The 22,500-nt window shown below is 47.4% G+C and overlaps 1 protein-coding gene across 10 annotated transcripts in view; it reads left to right on the plus strand.

Moving 5' to 3' along the window:
• LOC134070766 (R3H domain-containing protein 1) overlaps positions 1–22,500 on the plus strand; it is a 55,242-nt gene that overhangs the window by 22,935 nt on the left and 9,807 nt on the right. For 6 of the 10 annotated variants that reach the window (XM_062527186.1, XM_062527187.1, XM_062527185.1 and 3 more), the window contains 15 exons: positions 514–606; positions 3,389–3,524; positions 4,762–4,840; positions 4,943–5,002; positions 5,248–5,388; positions 5,684–5,792; positions 5,991–6,086; positions 6,509–6,537; positions 6,767–6,826; positions 7,810–8,027; positions 10,834–11,295; positions 13,619–13,770; positions 14,395–14,499; positions 16,734–17,000; positions 17,679–17,805. In XM_062527186.1, coding sequence (XP_062383170.1) covers positions 514–606; positions 3,389–3,524; positions 4,762–4,840; positions 4,943–5,002; positions 5,248–5,388; positions 5,684–5,792; positions 5,991–6,086; positions 6,509–6,537; positions 6,767–6,826; positions 7,810–8,027; positions 10,834–11,295; positions 13,619–13,770; positions 14,395–14,499; positions 16,734–17,000; positions 17,679–17,805 — 2,134 coding nt within the window. The remainder of the gene's footprint in view (positions 1–513; positions 607–3,388; positions 3,525–4,761; positions 4,841–4,942; positions 5,003–5,247; positions 5,389–5,683; positions 5,793–5,990; positions 6,087–6,508; positions 6,538–6,766; positions 6,827–7,809; positions 8,028–10,833; positions 11,296–13,618; positions 13,771–14,394; positions 14,500–16,733; positions 17,001–17,678; positions 17,806–22,500) is intronic. The other 4 variants (XM_062527192.1, XM_062527193.1, XM_062527194.1 and 1 more) reach the window with 3 other exon arrangements.

The raw sequence follows: 22,500 nt of genomic DNA on the forward strand, positions 1-22,500 counted from the left end.
ATAAATCCGTTACTCGTTTGATTGATCTGTTTGTGCTTTGCCTGCTACTAATGATTTGGCCTGAGCGCGGAACCAGCCCGGTTTAATGGATGTAGTGTGGAGTACTTTTGTGTTTGCCATGAGTTGCGATTTTCAGATTTTCAGATTTTCAGAAATAAGACGCGTCTGTCGAGTTGCATTAACAATTATGGCTGTGTGGTTACGAACGTACCTAATAACAATGCCATTTGTAACGATCAAAGCCATTAATCCTGAGCTCTGAAAATCCAAAACTGCAGTCGGCTTTGTTGTTCTTTTTCCCGTTTGGTGTTTGTTGTGTCTGTTGTGCTGGAAATTTGTGACTTGTCGGTTCGGCTTGTTTTTTTTTTTTTTTTTTGGACTTGAAATTTTGGTCGTGCATGTGTTTTTTGTGGTGGTTTGCACAGGTGCAAGAGCTCTGGATGCGTTTAATTGTACATGAAAATACCGTGTTCTCTCCTTTTAACCCTCACTGATCATAATCCTCTCCCCCAGTCCAATGCAAAGTTAAAGTTAGTTCGGAGCCTGGCTGTTTGCGAAGAATCCTCTCCTCCTCCGTCTATTACCGAACTGCCTCAAGAGCACCAGGTAAACACCGCACCCCACCCAACCCCACCCCCCAGCCTGTCACCTGACTACCCATCATGCTTCACTCCAGCTCATTTCACTAATGTCAGGGTGCGGCCCCCTGAGCACAGCTGCTGCCTCAAGAATAGACTTTTCCCCGAGTCAGCGTTTAACTCAATAATAGAGAAGTGTGTGTGCGTGTGTCTGTGTGTGCACGTGCGTGTGTGTGTGGGTGTGTGTGTTTCCACTCCGGGTCCGCGTGTCCTGAACTTGCTATTGCACACATCCATCATCTGCCGAAAAATGCAATTTTGGCTTGTCACCCACAGAGAAGGTATGGATTGATATAATTGGTTCCTTTTTAGAGAAATCCCATCTCGCACGGCGGCGTTATGAAGTTTGCCTAGGGGCGATATCGGCTCGCATTGAGACAAGCGGCAGCGGCGTCCGCGGCAACCATAAGCTTAAAATGTAATGCTTACACGGGCTCCGATCCAGCGGAGAGGAAACCTGCACTGTTCATTCTGCAGCTTTCAATCCTCGTTCGTCAAAGGACTCGACACCTTTTTTTTCTTTCTTTCTTTCTTTCTTTCTTTCTTTCTTTCTCTCTGTCTTTCTTTATTTCTTTCTGTCTTTCTGTCTGTCTTTCTTTTCTTTCATTCCTTCATTCATTCATTCTTTCTTTATCTTTCATTCTTTCTTCCTCTGTCGTTGTTTCTGTTTTTCTTTCTCTCTCTCTCGTCCTCTCACTCTTTCTTCACTTACTCACTCACTCTCCCCAAACTCTCTCTCTCTGTCTCTCCCTCTCTCTCTCTCTCTCTCTCCCTCTCTCTCTCCCTTTTCATTGCTGTGAGCTTTGATAATGGGCCACTTCCACCTCCTGAAAGGCCTACAGAATGTCTTGTCGAAGAGCAAGGCCAGGAGACGTTTTTAATCAGATTTATGTCCTTGAACGAGTGAATGAGATTTCCTCCCTCCGGGGGAAGAGAGGAGAAGAAAAAAGCCCTCTATTTATAGTGTCCTCAGAGGAGAGCTGTCCAGAGAGAGAGAGAGAGGGAGAGAGAGATGGAAGATGAGAGAGAGCCGCTTACTTCTCTCTCTTTTTCTTCCGTCTGGCATTTTTCGCCGCTGTCTTTCTTTGTTTTTGTTTTTCCTCCTTGTGGAGCCTCTCTAATCCCACCTTGGGTTTTCACCTTCTCTGTTTCTGTTGCGCTTCACCCAGCATGACAGAGGGAGGGAAAGAGAGGGGGAGAGAAGGGAGGGAGAGAGGGTGAGGGAGTGACAGCGGGGAGAGAGCCAGAGCTACCAATCTAGGGGTGAGGGAGTGTGAGTGGGAGGGAGGGAGGAAGAGAGAAAGAAAGAGAGAGAGAGGGTGAGAGAGAAGAAGGGAGGTGAGAGGGAGGGTGATGGAGGGAGACAGAGACATGGGCCAGGGTAATGTAAACACTCTTGCAGCTGCCCCTGAGCCCCCCCCCCCCACACACACACACACACACTCACACACAGCCTGCCCTGGTTAAGAGGCCGTTAAGCCAGGCCTGCCCACATTGGCACAGCCCGCCTGGTCCGCGTGCCGCCCGTCTGGTGTTCCGTGTGCCCGTTTGGCGGCACCACCCTCCCAGCGCCCGGCCTCAGCTGCTTGCGGTTCCGATCGCACGTTCCGCGCTGATCCCGGGCGAATCCTCCCCATCAGCGCCACCAGATCCGGGCTGGACGGGCTCCTGAGTCCCGCTGCTGTCGGAACAGTTGGCAGCCGGTTGGCGCCGGAGCCACATGGCAGAGGGGTTGTGTGCCCCATGCCAGCTCGGGAGAGAGAGAGCGAGAGCCCTCAGCTGGGCCGCTGCCCGCCTCTCCAGACCCACGGGGTGAATGGAGACGTGTGGGTGGTGAAGCAACCACGTCGGAAAAGCTATAAAGCCTGGTCTGACCTTCGTTAAATCAAAACAACACAAACTGAAATGTAAATAGACTAAGAACAAGATGTTCTGTGCAAATGCAGATCAATCTGCGTTGCCACTGTGAAGTTATGTGTGTCTGTGTGTGTGTGTGTGTGTGTGTGTGTGTGTTTTCAGTTGAAAGGTGAAAAGTTTTATTCCCCAACTGTTTGCAGGCGGAATTTATGCATCCTCAAAATGAGCAAACTGCCAGGACGTTCGCTAGACACACACAGACACACACACATACACACAGCCTCCCTGTTCGCTAGACACCCACTACGTACCCTCTCTCTGCAGCTCCCGGAGGGAAAGACGAAGGGGAGGGAAAAAAACACTTATTTGTTTTCCCCGTTAGCTCATCTTTATCTTTGTAAATTGTTTTTCTTTAGTTCTCTGAGAAATGTGTTTGGGGTTTTTTGGAGGATGTTTTGGAAGGCAAATGGTGGGAGTCGGAATGTTGTGGTTGTGTGTGTGTGTGTGGTGTTGGAGGAGGTAGTAATCCTGTAGATTAATTGGCAAAGTGTTTGCATTCGCGAGCTTATCGGTATAGACAGTGCAGAGTGTTTTCCCCGTAAGCCGTATTGGAAGTGAAGGCAGCTTTTCAGTAATAAACCCTTAAGAGCTCAAAGAAGCGAAGCCGCCCTGGCACATTGGCTTGTTTGCACAGCTAAGCGTGTAAACCCCGCTTGTAATATCTTTTAATTAACTCCCCAGCTAGTGAAAAAGAGATTAAAATTAGGTGAGGATTCCACTTGTCGCCCCTCAATGGCGGCCATGTTCCGCGTTTCCGTGGTAATCACAGATGTTGCTATTGACGACTGAGCCTCAATGCCTCTCCTCCTTTTGTCTTCCCGTGGGCGCCGCAGGATCAGATCCACATCCAGCTGTCCCAGTCGTTCGAGAGAGATGAGCCGGCAGTTAAGGATGAGGAGGACAAGGAGAAGAGCTCGGAGAAGACGACGGAGAGATCCGACAAAATGCCACGGAAGATGCTGTCTAGAGGTGTGTGTGTATGTGTGTCTGTGTTTCCTACAGAGTTGAGTAAGTTTTTTTGTAGTTACTAGGTTTGTGTGTGCGCACGCATAGGCATCTGTTTGTGTGTTTCTCCATATGATCCCTGTGTGTGTGTGTTTAGTATAGAGGTTCAGTCTGGGGAAGGGAAGTAAAACACACATGCACGCACACACGCACACACGCACGCACGTACGTGAAATCAGTAGTTTATGCAAACAGGTTATCCTATCTGTTAGTGCAATTAATGTGTATCCTTTAATTAAGAGGATACTGGAGTGCAGTGTGGTGTTTCTAAAATATATACACACACACACACACATACACACACACACACATGCAGGTAGTCTGTAGAGGAGAGGAGGAGAAGGGAAGTGAATGGCAAAAGATGACAGAGGTGGAAGAGAGAGGAGAGGAGGAAATAGGGATGGAGGGGGGACAGGAGAGGAGAGGGAGAGAATGATGAAGAGAAAAGAGGGAGGATGGAGAGTAGGAGGGGGGGGGGGAGAGAATGGGGGATGATGAAGGATGGTCAGGAGGGAAGAGTGGAATTGAGGAAGTGTGTGTGTGTGTGTGTGTGTGTGTGTGTGTGTGTGTGTGTGTGTGTGTGTGTGTGTGTGTGTGTGTGTGTGTGTGTGTGTGTGTGTGTGTGTGTGTGTGTGTGAGAATAAGACTTGCGTGGTGAGGCAGAATGCTGAGTGCTGTGATGTAGAGCTCACACACCCACTCAGGCAGATGGAGAGAGTGCTGTTGTCTTTGCCCCACCTCCTTCTCACCCCCTGTCTTTGCCCCCCCCACCCCCCCTCCTCCTCCCCCTCCCGACACACACATACCCCACCCCCGCAATCTGGAGGTGGTGACAGCAAAATCTGTCAGTGCCTGCAAATGTATGCCTTAAGTTAACCAAGCCTTTTGTCTCTGTTTTCCTTCTTCCTATCTCACTTTCTTTCTCTTTCTCTTTCTCTTTCTCTTTCTCTTTCTCTTTCTCTTTTGTCTTTCTCTTTCTCTTTCTCTCTCTCTCTCTCTCTCTCTCTCTCTCTCTCTCTCTCTCTCTCTCTCTCTCTCTCTCTCTCCCCTCTCCTTTCTGCCTGTCTGCTTCACTGCCTTTCTCCCTGTTCATTCTACACCTTCATCTCTGCATCTATCTTTTTTGAATCACTCTTTCTTTCTCTCTCTTTATCTCTCTATCTATTCATCTATTCCCTTGGACTCGTCGTCTGCGTCTCAGATTCCAGCCAAGAGTACACAGACTCTACAGGCATCGATCTTCATGAGTTCTTAGTAAACACGTTAAAAAACAATCCCCGGTAGGTGCTCGTTTTCTTCCATGATGAAAAATGCACATGCACACACACACACACACACACACACACACTAATGTGAGCGGTAATCGAGGTTAATGTCTTCAGGGATCGGATGATGCTGCTTAAGTTGGAGCAAGACATTCTGGACTTCATAAGCAATAATGAGTGAGTACCTCTGTCGCACAGACTTCATACCGTAATTTCCAGACTAATAGCCACGGCTTATACATTGATTTTGCAAAATTTCTTCCGCTATGAGGTTGATACACAGGGACAGTTAATTTACTATTAATATGGTTTTGTTTCTTTTAACTTGCATAAAACACAGCTCTGCAACTTTTACAATATTGACTACTCCGTATATCCATCTAAGTGTGTGTGTTTCTCTTTCTCTCTGTGTGTGTGTTCAGAAGCCAGAAGAGAAAGTTCCCACCCATGACCTCGTACCACCGGATGTTGTTACACCGAGTAGCGGCTTACTTCGGCCTCGACCACAACGTCGATCAAACGGGGAAATCAGTCATCATCAACAAAACTAGCAATACAAGAATGTGAGTTCAGTTCGGCTCTGGCTTATCTGCAGTATCTTTCTTTGTTTTGAACTTGTTGATCGATTGACCTTTGTAGTGTTGTGGGGGAGTTCAGGAGGCTTTTTTATTATTATTCATACAGCATTCGACTAACTTTGAGTAGTCGTAACTTTGAGGTTGAGTTCCTTAGGTAAAAGTTGACTTCTAGCCAAGTGTATGGGGCGTGACTGGATGCAGGCGTTCATAAATGATGTATGGTGTGGTTTTCAACACACACACGCTGCATTTGTTTATTGACTCGACTTGTGGCCCTCAGACCGGATCAGAAGTTCTCAGAACATATCAAAGACGACAAGACCGACGACTTCCAGAAGCGCTACATCTTGAAGCGGGATAACTCCAGCCTGGACCGAGATGATGGCTCGGTGGGTTTGCCTGCCTCCGAACGAAATCACACAAATATATACACACATACACACATTTATGCATGTGTGCGTGCACACACACACACTCTCTTTCACACATACAAACACACACACAGACGCAAACACACACTCACTTCTTACCACCCGCTGCGTCCTGTTGCTAAGCGCAGTGTTGCTAAGCTACCGATGTTGTTGCAGATGCGAATGCGCCTGAAAGACGACCGGCGGAGCAAGTCCATCGAGGAGCGAGAGGAGGAGTACCAGCGGGCGCGGGATCGAATATTTGCACAAGACGTGAGCGAAAAACAGAAAACGAGCTCCGCATTATTGCCAATTACACAGTGTGTGCCGCAGTCATAGGGGACCATCAGCATTGATGGGAATTTAATTATGGGAAAAGCACACGGAGGGTAACGACGCGAGCAGTGTACTCAGTGATGCTCAGAGGAGCCGCTGATGGATTACTCCCACCTCATCCACCAGCAGCCAGGTGTTCACACCTACAGTTACACCTCAAGGGTGTGAGGAGATGACGCGGGCATAAGAATGATTAGAATAGTCACAGTAATGATGATCATAATGCTAATTCTTCATTTAATCAGGTTAATCCCATTGAGATCAAATCTAATTTTCAAGAGAGACCTGAGTGTGCATAAAAATATGACTAAAATGTGTCCAAAGTGTTTTGATTTATGGTGTTGTTTGTTTTGGTCTAGGGCCAAGATCATTTTCAGCTAGAGAAAAGGTGAGTGCTCTACCCTTATTATCCAGCCACACTTGCACAGTACTGTTCTAGAACTAGAACTAGAACTAGAACATCCTTTGTCAGCCTTTCCCAGCATCCTGTCACATTATTGTAGTAGTTGCTACAGCACTGACATCCAACCATAGGAATACTGTAATGTCACACACACACCCAGCATGTGTGTGTGTTTGTGAATAATGGATGTTGACGGTTAACCTCCTGACTGCAGGATCCAGGAAGACGAGACAGTGACAGGCATCAGCACCCAGCAGCGGAGGCAGATATTCAGGTGTGTGTGTGTGTGTGTATCAGATACTCAGGTGTGTGTCAGATACTCTGTGTGTGTGTGGGGGGGGGGGGGGGGGGCGTGGGTCTGTTTCACTGCCACTGAGCTGTTGGTGCTGAGCGGTGCATGTCCAGCACAGGCCCGTTTAAGGCAAGCGAAGGGGGGTGATAATAAATACTCGCTGCTGGCAAATATTACGCCCCGTTAATGTTGTTATTAATTCTTGCTGCATTGTCAGTGCTATAAATTAAAGTGGACTGGGTAGTGTTCTGTGAGGAGGCAATGTACGCATAGGCTACGAATGAACTTCAAATTGATTTGTTTTTATAATGAAGGAAAACTCAAGGTTTGTGACCTCAGCTTTTGGGTCATACCGCCATTATCAACATCAGTGTAATACAGAAGTGTGTGTGTGTGTGTGTGTGTGTGTGTGTGTGTGTGTGTGTGTGTGTGTGTGTGTGTGTGTGTGTGTGTGTGTGTGTGTGTGTGTGTGTGTGTGTGTGTGTGTGTGTGTGTGTGTGTGTGTGTGTGTGTGTGTGTGTGTGTGTGTGTGTGTGTGTGTGTGTGTGTGTGTGTGTGTGTGTGTGTGTGTGTGTGTGTGTGGTGTTCGTACTCCTACCACACTTATACTTATAATGTGGGCTCTCAGCCTCCAGTAATAGTATCGACTGATGCAATAGTAATTCCCAGGACTCCTCTACACTCTAGTTTGAATGTTATTCTCTTTCTGTTAATCACTTTGGATAAAAGCTTCTGCTTTAATGTAAATTAGGTTTGTGTGTGTGTCCATGCGTTCAGGTTGAGGGATGGGCACTCGGTGAATAGTCTCACACACACACACACACACACAAAACATACATTTCATTTGTGTATGTGTGTGTTTGTCCGTACGTTCAGGTTGAGAGATGAGCACTCAGTGAATAGACACACACACACACACACACACACGACATACATTTAATTTATTTGTGTGTGTGTCCGTCTAGGTTGAGGGATGGGCGCTCGGCGAACAGTCGCCAGAGCAGCTCGGAGAACGAGCCGAAGTACGGCGACCCGCGGCCGTGGAGCAGCACGGACTCGGACAGCTCGCACCGCAACCTCAAGCCGGCCATGACCAAGGCCAGCAGCTTCAGCGGCATCCCCGTGCTCATCCGCGGGGACAGCTCCGGCAGCAGCAAGAGCGCCGGACGCCTCTCCAAAACAGGTACGAGTGGACACACACACACACACACACACACACACACATACACACACACAGGCAGCTCCAGCAACAAAACCATGGATGGCATCTTCAAACCATGCCAGGATCAACACACATTTATGCACATACAGTACACACACACACACACACACACACACACACACACACACACACACACACACACACACACACACACACACACACACACACACACACACACACACACACACACAAGGCTCAGCTCTCACACACAGTACAGGTACAGGTAACAGCATGAGTAGCATAACACACCTACTTTAAGTACTGTAAGCACACACACTTGGTTATACCGAATGACATGGCTTATATAGTTGATGTATGTCCATACGAAAACGTGCAACACTAAAGAGTTTTTTGTACCTTGAAATAGTGTTTCCGAAAATCATTTCAGTGGTTTATCAACTCGTAACAGGGTGATCGGCACTTCTGCATTCGCACCCCAGCCCTCTATCGGCTAAAACCGCACTATGTAAATTTACCAGATTGGGTAGCATATCTGTAGTCCATTGAAACAAGACATAAGAAACTGCAAATTTTAATTGTTTCGATGTTGCAATACATCATACTTTCAGAAAATCATGCAACATACTCTACCTTGGACATCGTTATTTGCAAAGCCGTTGCTGGCTAATCAAATAGTGTCGTGCGACAGAGGAAAAGTGCTTTAGTGTTGGTTTAAAGGCTTACAAATAAAGAAGAATTTACTATATTAGCTGATTAGTCAAACGTGACATGCACACACTCACACCCACGTCAGAGTGTTCTGAAACACATCACAGCAAAACATCTCAATACTGAAAACTCACAAAAGCATCTTGAAGATACAGGCATGCATAAATGCTTGCATGATCAGTCATATGCTCAGGCATTGAGCCGTCTCTTCCCCATCCAGTGATTGTGTGTGTGAGAAAAACCAGCATGCTGAAGCACCTGTTCCAGATAACAGAGCTTGTAAGCCATCCTGTTACTGGACCCCCTCAATCAAATGCAGATGTGCTTTCAAATTTGGCAGATAGTGGCGAACGTTCATAGTGATCATGTTTTCTTTGAACAGTTAAATCTGAAAGATTTGGCGCTAACATTCGATTCTAATGGTACATTGTTTCCTTCGTGTTCGATTGTTCACAAACATTTGCTGAAAACTCAAGGCTAAAGGAAAACTGTTTGAAAATGCTCGCAAACGTTGGCCTCTGTTTGCGAATTTCAATGCGTCTCAGATTTGGATCCTGTTTTGCGAATTCGTGCGAAACTCATTTCTATCGCAGTGCACAGAGGACGACAGGACAGTACTGCTCCTCTTCTCTGCATTTGGTTTGAGTACAACATCTACCATCTTACCTTGCTTTAAAGTACGCCATGTTAGGCATTTGAGTTAAAGAAAAGGCTGGAGTGGTGTGCACTGAAAAATTACGCTAGACAAGGTCTTTGCAGAGAAAGTTTAATTGAAAGGAGCAGCCGTTTCAGCCGTTTCGGCTATTCTCAACGCTCGCACTGATGTTTGGGTTATTATGAGTATCATTTGTTTTGGTGCATTTTATTTTCTTTTTGTTTAATTGTGTGGTGATGATGGTAAGATGTGGGGTCCATGCCTTTAGCGAGAAGGTGTGAATGGACCTGCTCTTCACCTCCACTCCTCCATCTCTTCAGTTCTTTTCTTCGCTCTATTTCTGCATCTTATCGTGCCTGTCAGGCCTTCCATGAATATACACACACACAAACACACACATGCACACACACTCCCCTGCATGTCTATCTGACATTAATACACAAACACAACACACACACACACTCACTCCCCTGCATGTCAGTCTGACATTAACACACACACACACACACACACACACCCTGCATGCTGTCCGTCGCTCTCTCGCTCCCCCCCCCCCCCCCCTCCCCCCCCGTATCCCACATGTCTGTCAGGAGAAAACAAAGCCCATTCCTCCCTATTCATCAGCAGCACGGGCCGTGAATTCATTGGTTATCAATGCGTTGGCATTTAAGAAGTAGAAAGGAGGCCTCAGCCGTCCATTAATATTTCATAGCCCTTTAATGGGCGCCTTTCTTCTGAGCTCCCTCATTCTTCTCCAAGAAAAGTCCGGTGGCGTTTGGCGGAGAGTTGACTGACTTCACTCTGCACCGGTCAGTCTGCGGGGAGTTGTATCGATCAGTGGCGCAATCAGGCGCCTTTTCATGGAGCTCGGGCGGTGAGGTCTGCCTAATCGGCGTAAACACCTGGACGAGCAAATGGCCACCGGTTTAAAAGTCATCCAGAGGAATGTCGACGCGTCTCGCTTAAAAGACGCCCGCCGATCAATCGCCAATCAAAGGTCCCTGAAGTGCCAATCATGAACAACTGCCAATCACGTCCCCACGCTGGGGCTCTGATGTCCGTCCCTGAAGCACGTAGCCAATGAATTCAGGCCGCGTCCAGATCCCTCCCTTCCATCGATGCCTCCATCTGTGCCTGATTTTTTTTATATATATATACAGTAATTTCCTGTGTATTAGCCGCATTGTGTATAAGCTGCAGGACAGTATTTTATGCAAGTTAAAAGAAACAAAACCATATTTCCCCGTGTAGTAACCTCACAGCTGAAGAAATTTTACGAAATCAATGTATATAAGACGTGGCTAATAGTTGGGAAATTACGGTACATTTTTTTTTTAGTCGTGTTGAGAAATCCGCATTCATCCACCTCCTCCCCCCTGATATCGCCCCCCCCCTAGTGGTAAATAAAGAACCCCCCTCCATTTCTGGTTGCTCCCTCCCTAGGTTCGGAGTCATCTAGTAGTGTAGGCTCCTCGACGGGGTCTCTCCCTCGACCCCAGGCTGTTCCGCTGTCCCTCCCTCCGACAACGGCGGCGACGGCGGTGGTGGTGGAGGCTCGGGCCCCCGCTGGTCCCTCCGGGGCCCCCCTGGCCCCCCCTCCAGCCGTGGCCCCCCCTCCTCCGGTGTCCCAGCCCTCGTACCCGCCCGTCAGCTCCTCCGGTGGTGGCTGTGTGGCGTACGAGCCGGCACGTGGCGGCACCGGGCACCAACAACACCACCAACACCACCACCACCACCATCATCCTCTAACGGGGGCGCCACCACCGCCACCACAACAACAACCACAACAACCACAACAACCACAACCGCCGCCACCCTCTTCCTCTAACACTACTAGCTACTATCTACTTCCTGTTGAAGCTGCGGGGATCCCGCCCGGCAGTATACTGTTCAACCCGCATACAGGTGGGTGGCCTCACCTGTCCACACCTGTCCGCACCTGTCCACACCTGTCGTCCCCTGCGTGTCATTGAGTGACGAAGGGAGGCGGGGGTTGGGGGGGGCAGATCCCCCCACTGTCTGCCATGCTGGTCTCCAGGAGACTTGTTCAGGGAAAGATAGTGGGAGTGTCTTCTATAACAGCCCCTAACCCCCACCACACATATATACACACACACTCATTCCGTAGAAAGAAACCCCTAGCTATCAACCGTGTGTGTGTGTGTGTGTTTGTGTGTGTGGTGAGTGTTAGGGTGCTCTCTTCTCTCGTGTCTTTCCTTTCCTTCTTCCTCTGTCCTTCTTCTGGTCAGTGTGCTCGTTTAACAAACTAACACGACTTACCCTGGCTACTAATGTCGACTGCATAGTTAGCCTGGAATATGACCAGAGCAAGGTAGCCGTCATATTTATGCAATAGCTAGGACCGGTCGAATTATTGAATCATTTCTGATTGGCCAAGATGCATTCATATTTCAGGACATCCGAACTGGGACTTTTCACAACTAGTAATCACTACGAATCAATCATTCCACATTTTGCATTGAATGGAGAGTTGTCTTATGGAGTAGGTTGACTGTTCAGTAGGGTTGGGTATCGTTTGAATTTGAACGATTCCGATTCCGATTTCGATTCCGGTTCCTAACGATTCTCGATTCCGATTCTTGTAAAAGGCAGGGTCAAAAAAGTTTGGATATTTTAAATGAGCTAGCTAACCAACGGTCTTTCTGAATGACATTTACTATAAATTTCTCACAGAACTGTCGTCTTGTTGCCTCAGCTCGGTTATGCAAACACCTTCTTCATTGGTGTTTAGCGGCTTTTTCTTCCGGTTCGCAGACTGGGAATCGATACTAGGAATTGAAATTTAAACTTTTGAACGATTCCAGGAGAATTGGAAAGCTAGTCCCGGTTCCCATCGATTCTCGATTCTCGATACCCAACCCTACTGTTCAGTTAGCATCTGATATATAGAGGAGCAAGTACGCTATACAAAATACTGTGTGCAATAGCACATATGACTCTTAAGTGAAGTTGCAACAGGAGACACAAAGACTAAGATTGGAACCATTTTGGGGTTGGAGGATGAACATACAAAACTAAAGCTAAATGTTAGAAAACAAATAGTCTTTAAACTTGATTAGTTAATTCTAGTAGAACTGTTATATTATAAGCAATATGGCACTTGTGATTGTGGCAGTGATTGTAATACCTGGTTGGGATTGGCTTAACCTGGCAACGTCACTCACGAGCGCCATATTGCTGATTCCCTGGAAAGCAGTGACATGGCATTTGAGGAAAACTTAAACATAACAGGAGGATGTGTTTGTTTATATGTTGAGTTTTTAACATGACAAGTTCTCCAGGCTTTTTTTCTTCTTCACAGCACAGACAGCAGCAACTTCCAAATACTAAGTATTAGTTAGTATTAGCAGAGACACTTATATATGAGGAGACACTGCACTGGAAAAATCGCCCATTGAAAAGCATGGGGTAACTTCGTAACGCGAAAGATGGCGGTTGTTTACACCGGTTGGCTATGGTTTGCACGTCCCGCCTCTTCCAGTGCCGTTGCTCCAATCATTTGGCCGATCCTTGGCGGTCATGCTTTTTGAAAGCTGCGTCGGGAAGAATAGAGCATGCGCAGTCCAAAATTACCAGTAAGAAAAAGGCTTTTTAAGCGTTAATTTGATACAAAACCACCAAACCTTTTCACGATTTTAGTCAGATTTTCATCGCGATTTCAAACATGTGATTTGTATGTCTCTTACACCTCGGAACATGGACATCCAGCTCTCTCCCCATTCATTTAGATAGAGCCTGGTCTTGTTCCGGTCAAAGTCGCTGCCCGACCCCATGGCCAATATGGCTGCCGAGTGACGTGACTTGCTTTAAAAAGACTTTGGTATTAGTTTACCATCTGTTTTGTCATCATAGGAGTGTCATTTTTGGAGTAAAATTTTTGGTCACATTGTAATACATGATTGGAGCCCAGGGGAAGTTGTTTTACGCAAAATGTGTGTGTGTATGTGTCAGAATGAAGTTTTAATGTGGGTTAAAATGAACCATTGTGACCTTAACTATCTAGTAACAATAAATGGTTAAGGTCTGTGTGTGTGTGTGTTTGTGTGTGTCTCTGTGTGCGCGCACATGTTTGTGAATAAGAATGCATACATATGGAAAAACTACAGAATGTTTATGAACTGTATATTTAGATAAACATTTAGATTGTGTGTGTGTGTGTGTGTCTGTATATCGATTTGGATCAAACGATGTGTGTATCCCCCTATAGGCCAGCCATTCGTCAATCCTGACGGAAGTGCGGTGGTCTACAACCCCAGCATGACCTCACAAGGGCGGGGCCAACAGCCCCTGCCCCTCCCACCTCCTCCGCCGCCTCCCCCGCCTGTGCCACACCAGCCAACCAATCACGTGCTCAGCCAGGTGAGTCCAGCCAATCGTGCTCACCCACGTTGAGTCCAGCTAGTCATAGGCTAAGAGCCACATGTGAAAAGTAAAGGAAGGAAGGCTGTGTAAGCACGGCTATGAAAAACTAGCGGTTTGTTCAGCTTGGATTAGCCCCGACAGACACAGTCAGCTGAAACCCTGTGAAAGTGATCAAGATGAAGGGATTCTCGGGGCACACACATGTTTAGGTTGTTTATTTTGATTAAGAACATTGATTTATTATTTTTATTATTATTATTGTAAAAGTGCTCCTTGTGTTAGGCCCCTTCACCTCTTCAGAGGTCACATGTGACTCACATCCTCTACTGAGTTCTTCTTTACTTCCTGTCTGCCTTCTCTTTCTCCCTCCATCATTCCCTCTTCCCCTTCCTTTCTTTCATTTTCTCCTTTTCCTCTATCTCTCCTATCCATTTTGCCCCCCTATTTTCCTTCTCTCTCCTTACCTCTCACCACCCACTCACCCCGACTCCCTCCCTCTCTCTACCCTTTCCTACCTCTCTCTTTTCATCTCCTTTTCTCTCTTTTCCATCTCTACCTCCCCCTTCCTCCCTCTCTCTATCCCTCCATCTCCATCTCTCTCCTTCTCTCTCTCCCCTCCAGCCCATGCGTCCTCTCCAGTCCACGGTGACGCAGCCTGTCCAATACTCCACCATCTCTTTCCAGCCTCAGCTCCTGCCTGTCTCCCCTAACCAACAATACACTGTGGTACTTCTCCCTTTTTCGCCTCTCTCTTTCTTTCTATTTTTCATCCCCCTTTTCCTGCCTTCTTTCTATGCCGCCCCAGCTGTTATTCTGCTCTTTGCCATGTTTCTCTACTGCCCCCATACGTTCTGCTACTTTTCTTCCTTTCCTCTCTTCATCCTCCTCTCTTCCACTGTTTGTCCTTCTCTCGCTCTTTCACTCCCTCGCTCTCTCTTTATCTTGCTATCAACATTTGTGGTGGTACTTTCCCCTGCCCCCTCTTGTTTTCTCTCTTGCTCTTTTTCCTTTCTCTCTCTTTCTCTCTATCCCTTCCTCCCTCATGTGCTCTCATCTGTGCTCCTCTTTTCTCGTATCTCTTCTGTTCTCTTTTTCTCTGTGCTGTCGTTCTGCTCCTTGCTGCCCCCCCACCCCCTATGTCCAGACATTGACTGTCTAAAACAAGCTAAACCATGAGCCATCCTCAGGGCTCTGCAGTTCAACCGCCGATTTGTATTCTTAGCTGCAGTTTTACTTGCGCTCGACACAAAAGTAACATCTCTGTCCAGGCGTTTCACAAGTGTTGTATTTTAAGAAAGTCAGTGTTTTCCATAAGCCATAATAAGGGACACTTAGAGCAGAACTGGGCGGTGATTTCACAGGTAATATAGTTCTCCAGCGCTACTCTACTCCCTAAAAGCTACACTACTCACAAAAAGTTAGGGATATCTGGCTTTCGGGTGAAATGTTATTGTTTCAGTACAAACAGTGAAACATTGAACTGTTAGACATGCATATTCAGAAGAGAAGTTTAGAGAAGTTCACCTGTAAAAGTTATTGTGGATTTTGGGTTCCTCCTGAAATTTCACTCGAAAGCCGGATATCCCTGACTTTTTCTGTGTAGTGTATTCATAACTGGCAGAATGAGGTCAGTGTTGTGACTACTTTGCGACTTCTCAATCTAGAGCAGTCCTGCGACCTGTTTCTACCCAATCTAAACCAGTCCACCACTGCTCATTAGAATGTGTGGAAACGGGCGTAAATAATTAATTACCCGACAGATGTTGTGGTGGTAGCATCTATAGCTAGAAACACGAGAGACACCTCCCCTCCCAGTTGGGGTGCAAGTTGGTTGATGTAGGTGTCCAAACGGAACCCTTGGCCAGACGTTGTGTTTCATTTTGGTCCCTTTTATCAGCCATCATGCCCTCCTGGGCAAGAACCCCAAACAGGACTCTATACAGAACTCTATACAGGACCCCATGTAGAACCCCCATATAGAACCCCTATGCAGGACCTTGTACAAGACCCCATACAGAAACTAGTGGAGAGGAAAGGATGCCATTTTCGAACATTCAACCTGTTACACTTAGGCACAGGATTCATCTAGGCATTTAGCTTCCCCAACATGGGTAATGGATGAGATGCCATCTAGTAACACTTTAAGTCAACTTAGACTTAGGACTTAGACGAGATTTAGGATGTACTTTCCATTTAGTAACTTACGAGACTTGCGCGTAGGATGCGACACCTTGCAGTAACTACAGTAGTTAGTCTCTCTCATAAGTGTTTGTGTTGTAGTTGTTATTAGACTGTAATAAACAGTTATAAGCGCTGACAGTAGTGCTTATTACTGTTTATTACACTCTAATGATATGATGGTCTTTGACAGGCTGTAACTTTGCTTACATGGAATGTTTTGTGGTCGTTAATAGACTGCTTTGGTAAGTAACAGTGCACACGTGAGATTTTCATAGTAATAAACACTAATAAAAGGTAATAAGCGGTAATAAGCAGTGCCTGTGCATAGTGTCCCCTGGTTACTTTTTAGAAAAAAAATTACTTTGGCATTATTTTACTCCTGCCATCATTGTCCTGTAGCCCTTTTCTTTTTTCTTTTGCCATAGGTCATTCATTTGTTCGTTGCGCTTAAGCACTTTATTGTGAAGCACTTTGGTGCGGCTCAGCTGTCTGTAAATGCGCTATAGAAATGAAAATTGACTTGACAACAATAGACAGTTGACTTGACAACAATAGACAGATATAGTCAGTAACAGTGCACACATGAGATTTTGACTGTAGTAAACGCTTATAAAAGGTAATAAACAGTAATAAGAGGTAATTAACGGTAACAAGCAGTAATAAGCATTTAGACAGCGCCACTGTGGCAATAAGAGGTAATAAGCAGTTATAAGCATTGCTAGACAGCACCACGGCCTGATGAAACTGACCCCCCTCTTTGTCGCCCCCCTGGTGCCCAGGCGCAGGATAGCTTGAGCTGCCAGTTTAGCCACCTGGGCATGGTCCAGCGGCAGCCGTCGGGCGAGGGCCCCGACCCCCACACTGCCATGTACCCCTCCTCTGTGGTGGTGCAGGCGCCCCAGCAGCCCAGCTACGTGGTTGGCCCGCCCGGACAGCCAGTCCCGCCCCCGTCAGCCTACCCGCCCAATCACGCGCCGCCGCCACCGCCGCCCGTCAACCAACAAGTCATGCAGCAGCAGAGCTACATGGCACAGCCCATGCAGCAGGTAAGACACACACACACACACACACACACAGCCCACCCATGCAGCACACTCACACACTCATACACAGCCCATGCAGCAGGTAGGTCACACACACACACACACACACACACACACACACACATACCCCATGCAGCAGGTAGGTCAGACACACATACACAAACACAGGATGCTGCATTTAGGTCAGCTACACACACACACACACACACACACACACACACACCCCATACGCCCATCTAAACACACACACACACACACACACACACACATATATTATATTGACGCAGCTCACCCCCTCATATGCTCATTTACAAACACAAATACGCTGTCTAGTAAACAGCACTGTTGGATGCCTTTTAAAATATGGAGTGCTGTGTCTGTGTGCTACAGACACATCCAGAAATACTTAGTATTCCTCCGGAGAACAGCCCTCTCCCTGTAGGTACACACACTCTAATCTGATCACAGTGTGTGTGTGTGTGTGTGTGTGTGTGTGTGTGTGTGTGTGTGTGTGTGTGTGTGTGTGTGTGTGCTTGTGCTTGTGCTTGTTGCTTCTGCTTTTCTCTGATGGCTAGAAATCCTTCTGAAGAGCTCTGCTCTGATGGGGATATCTGTGTGTGTGTGTGTGTGTTTGTATATTTGTGCATGTATTAATATATCCATGTGTGTGTGTTCCTCCAGATGACTGCGTGCTACTGCGCTCCAGGGCAGTATCCACACTCCAGCCAACAGCACTACCGGCCCGTCACACCCCTACACTACAGCAGTGCTCAGAGCCAGCCTGTACCGCAACACCCTCAACAGACAGGTAACACACACACACACACACACACACCCTACATTACGGCAGCCCTCACAGCTGTTCACAGAAGTAAACAAATAAAAGTGCAAATAAATGCGCACACATACAACCTGTCTTCTGGCAAATTGGCACACACTCATGTACATTCATATCCTCATGTAACCTTGGGCCCACACGAAGAGTGAGTGAGTACCACAGGATGCCTTCTCCTCCTCTCCCTTCTCTTTTTCCTCCACTCCTCTCCTCTCTCTCCTCTCTTACTCTCCTCCTCCCCTCCTCTTTCCCCCTCTTCTCTCCTCTCCTCTAACTCCCTCTCCTCTCCACCCTCTTCTTGTCCTCTTCCCCTCCTCTTTTCCCCTCCTCCCCTCTACTCCTCTTTCTCTCTGAGCACAGCCGTTTTGATTTCAAAGTGATCACAGCCACTTGAGGATGATTTGAAAATGGCTTCACGTTGACATTAAACAATTTGGAGCGAAATAACATGACATCAACGGGGCAAGGGCTTACTCTGCTGCCAATGACACACACACACACACACACACACACACACACACACACAGAAGATTGGCCTCATATGTTGTAGGATGTAAATAAGGTAGTTAAGGTTTGAATGACCGAGTAGCTTCTGGCTTTTATATCCCTATGAGGGTATTATGGCACATAACCATCAAAGGAATGGCCTATAACTTGGAATCAGACTTTTCCCATTTTCTCTGTCCCTCTCTCTCTTTCTTTCTTTCTTACTCTCGCACTCCCTCTCCCTCCTACCCTCTCTCTCTCTCTCTCTCTCTCTCTCTCTCTCTCTCTCTCTCTCTCTCTCTCTATCTCTCTATCTCTCTATCTCTTTGTGTTTTGATGCTGTATAATGTTGGGGAATATTGCAGGCATTGGGCAATGAACGCACCCGAGGGGAGCATGTATCTTATGAGAGCTTGTGTGTGTGTGTAAGAGCGTGCGTGTGTGTCTGTCTGTCTGTGTGTGTTTGTGTGTGTGTGTGTGTGTACGTGTACGTGTGTGTGTGTGTGTGTGTGTACGTGTACGTGTGTGTGTGTGCGCGCGGTTCGCTCGTCGCCTCCGCTCATTGCCTGAGTCCCCCGACGCTCACTCTTCGGGCACAGGCGATTTAACTGTAACTGCTCCCCATCAGCCCGGCCCAACGCGGCTCTTTCCCGCCGCTTAAATCAGCCCTCGCCATCCTCTCTTCGCCTCCGCCACTTCCTCCTCCTCCGCTCCACTAATGGCTGCCTTCAGCGCAGTAATGCCTTCCCCGACACCGCGGGGAAAGAGCTCCCACTCACTGAGAGGCACACGGTTCGTTTGGAGTTCTTCCTCACCCCACCACCCCCCCTCCTCCTGTTGTAGACGGGTTATTTAATAGAGAGAAAGGGGTTGCGAAAGACTTGAGTTGTGCTATACATTTAGGGTCAGAGTTTGTCTGTGTGTGTTTGTGTGTTAGTAGTAGCTAACATGGAGTGCTAGAATTCCACAGTACTGTAACCTCGTCATGGTAAACGTGTGTGTGTGTGTGACAAGACCTGAAGTAGAGTGGCAGAATGCGGGGCCGAGGCACTGTCTGAGATACCTTAACATTCTCACAGTGAACCGGTCTCTTTTTCCGCCCCTCCCTCCTCTCCTCCTCGACTCTGTGGCTCTGGTTTCCGACACAAGAACCTTTCCTGTCCATGCTCAATCCTGTACCAACACCAGGCCTCCCTTTACTGGCTAATCCTCAACCCTTCAAACCTGTACCAATCAGTGCATCGATCTCCTGCCTTCACCCACCAAACACCTCATCCTTCAGCCTTCTACCTTCCAAACACCTCACCCTTCAGCCTTCTACCTTCCAAACACCTCACCCTTCAGCCTTCTACCTTCTACCTTCCAAACACCTCACCCTTCAGCCTTCTACCTTCTACCTTCCAAACACCTCACCCTTCAGCCTTCTACCTTCTACCTTCCAAAGACTTCACACTTGAGTCTTTTACCTTCTAAACACTTCACAATTGAGTCTTTTTCCTTGAATCTTTTACCTACCAAACATCTCAGTGTTGGGCCTTTTTTCCTACCAAACACCTCACAATTGAGCCTTTCACCTTCCAAACACCTCACCCTTCAGCCTTCTACCTTCTACCTTCCAAACACTTCACACTTGAGTCTTTTACCTTCTAAACACTTCACAATTGAGTCGTTTTCCTTGAATCTTTTACCTACCAAACATTTCACCCTTGAGCCTTTTTACCTACCAAATATTTCACAATCGAGTCTTTTTCCCACTAAATACCTCACAATTGAGTCTTTTACCTTCCAAACATTTCACCCCTGAGCCTTTTTACCTACCAAACATTTCACGATTGAGTCTTTTTCCTACTAAATACCTCACACTTGAGCCTTTTACCTTCCAAACACCTCACACTTTACCCACCAACACTAAACAGTCCAGACGAGTGTCTACCAGCATATCTCACTCTCAAGCTCTTTACTGACTAACCCATTATCCATTAAAGGGATAGTTCGGATTTTAAGACACGAAGTTGTATGGGTTCCCTGTCAGCAACGTAGTGCATCAGCACTGACTTACTCCCGACAGCGTCCTGTGAGCCGAGATCCAGCCGGTTTTAGATCGTTTTTGATGCTGAAGAAAGTAGTCCGGCAAGTTTCTGGGGTCACGAAAGTAAAGTGTTTTTCTTCTCAAAACCATATGCGTTCAACAGAGTGATATATTTGCACCACAAAAACGTTGTCCAGGAAAAATTCAAACCTCGTTATCACTTACTTATTTTTCGCGATTCCTATCACTGCGCGCTACTGACAGCTGGACAACGTTTTTGTGGTGCAAATATATCACTCTGTTGAACGCATATGGTTTTGAGAAGAAAAACACTTTACTTTCGTGACCCCAGAAACTTGCTGAAGAAAATAGTCCGGCATCAAAAACGATCAAAAACCGGCTGGATCTCGGCTCACAGGACGCTGTCGGGGGTAAGTCAGTGCTGATGCACTACGTTGCTGACAGGGAACCCATACAACTTCGTGTCTTAAAATCCGAACTATCCCTTTAATGCTGTTGTCATCAACCCTGTGTGTGTGTGTGTGTGTGTTGACACTCCGCCACTTTTCCTCTAATCGGCTCCAAGCAGCGTTAACGCTGCGTAATGTTGTGTTAACATATCGTGTGTGCCGATCGATATTTAGATACTTGAGCTCTGAGCGTAGCGCCCTCCCCTCCCTTCCGCAGGGTTATCTTTGTGTTTATACATGCAGTTTCTTTTGTCACGATGGTGTTTCTCACAACCTTATTGATCTGCTTGCATGCAGTGAAAAATGGGTTGTATCGATTGGTTTGTTTGTGTGCGCGCTGAAATGCTCATGTCTTCAGGCAGTGGATGGAGCAGTGCTTTTCGGTCTTCACGCTTAGTTTGACTGCATAATATGCGTATGTGTGTGTGTGCATGTGTGTCTGCGTGTGTGTGTGTGTGTGCGTGCGTGTGTGTAGTTTGACTGCATAATGTGCAAAGAGCCTCTTCGCCTCCCGCGCAATGTGTGGGCGGGGGTTTGAGGTCTCCATGGGAACAGCTCTATGCTCGTTGGAAATTGCCTTTCTCTCCTGCCCGTTAGCGAGACGGAGGGCTGGGGAGCAAGATCGGGAGAGTTCAGATCGTTTTAAACACACACACAGGGCTGGGGAACGTTCAGATCGTTTCAAACAGACACAGGACAGGGGAGTGTTCAGATTGTTTTAAATGTGCAGGGCTGTGGAATGTTAAGATCATTTTAAATGTGCAGGGCTGGGGAGCGCACACATCCTCTACAAAGAGGAGGGTGTACAGATCGTTTTAAAGTTTTAACTGTGCAGGGCTGGGGAATGTTCAGATCATTTTAACTGTGCAAGGTTGGGGAACGTTCAGGTTGTTTTAAATGTGCAGGGCTGGGGAACGCACACATCTTGTACAAAGAGCCCTGAGAAGCAGGCCAATGAGAGGCGCTCCCACAAGGCGTCCTGATTGGAACGTGGCCGCCACATTGAGGGCGTCCTTCGTCCTCCTCTGCCGCTTCGCTCTCTCTCTCTCCCTACCCTCCACCTCTCTCTATTTCTGTCTCTCCCTCCATCTTTTTCTCTTTCTGTCATTGTCTCCCGCCTCTGTCATTCCTTCTACCTTTTTCATCCTCTCCTCTCACCCCCTCCCCTCTCTCTCTTCCTCTCTCTCCCCCCTCTCTCTCTCGCTCTCCACCCCCCCTCTCTATCTCGCTCTCCACCCCCCCTCTCTATCTCCATCTCCCCCTCTCTCTCCCTCCCCGCTCCCTCTCTCCTCCTCCCTCCCACCTCTCTCTGTCCCATGTCATGGCGGTTGTGTGAGGGCCGCCGTTATAAATAGCTGGAGCCCTCTGTTCAGCTCTGCTCAGCCCCCTAATGGGAGGCCATTGTGCCTCCTCCTCCTCCTCCTCCTCCTCCTCCTCCTCCACCACCACCGCCGCCGCCTCCTCCTTCTCCTTCTCATTTGGCCGGAATTGATTGCGGTCTACCTGAATGAGACCCCGAGCAGAGAGAGAGAAAGTGGAGATCAGCTGATAGCAAGAGGTGAAAGGAAACCATTAGGTGGGCGAGAGGGGGAGAGAAAGAGAGCGATGGAGAGAAATTATGGTAAGGTGAAAGAGAAAGAGAGGGAGGGATAGAGAGAGAGTGAAAGAGAGAGAGTAAATGAT

Source organism: Sardina pilchardus, chromosome 23 (assembly GCF_963854185.1).
Source record: "Sardina pilchardus chromosome 23, fSarPil1.1, whole genome shotgun sequence".
Lineage (NCBI taxonomy): Eukaryota > Metazoa > Chordata > Actinopteri > Clupeiformes > Clupeidae > Sardina > Sardina pilchardus.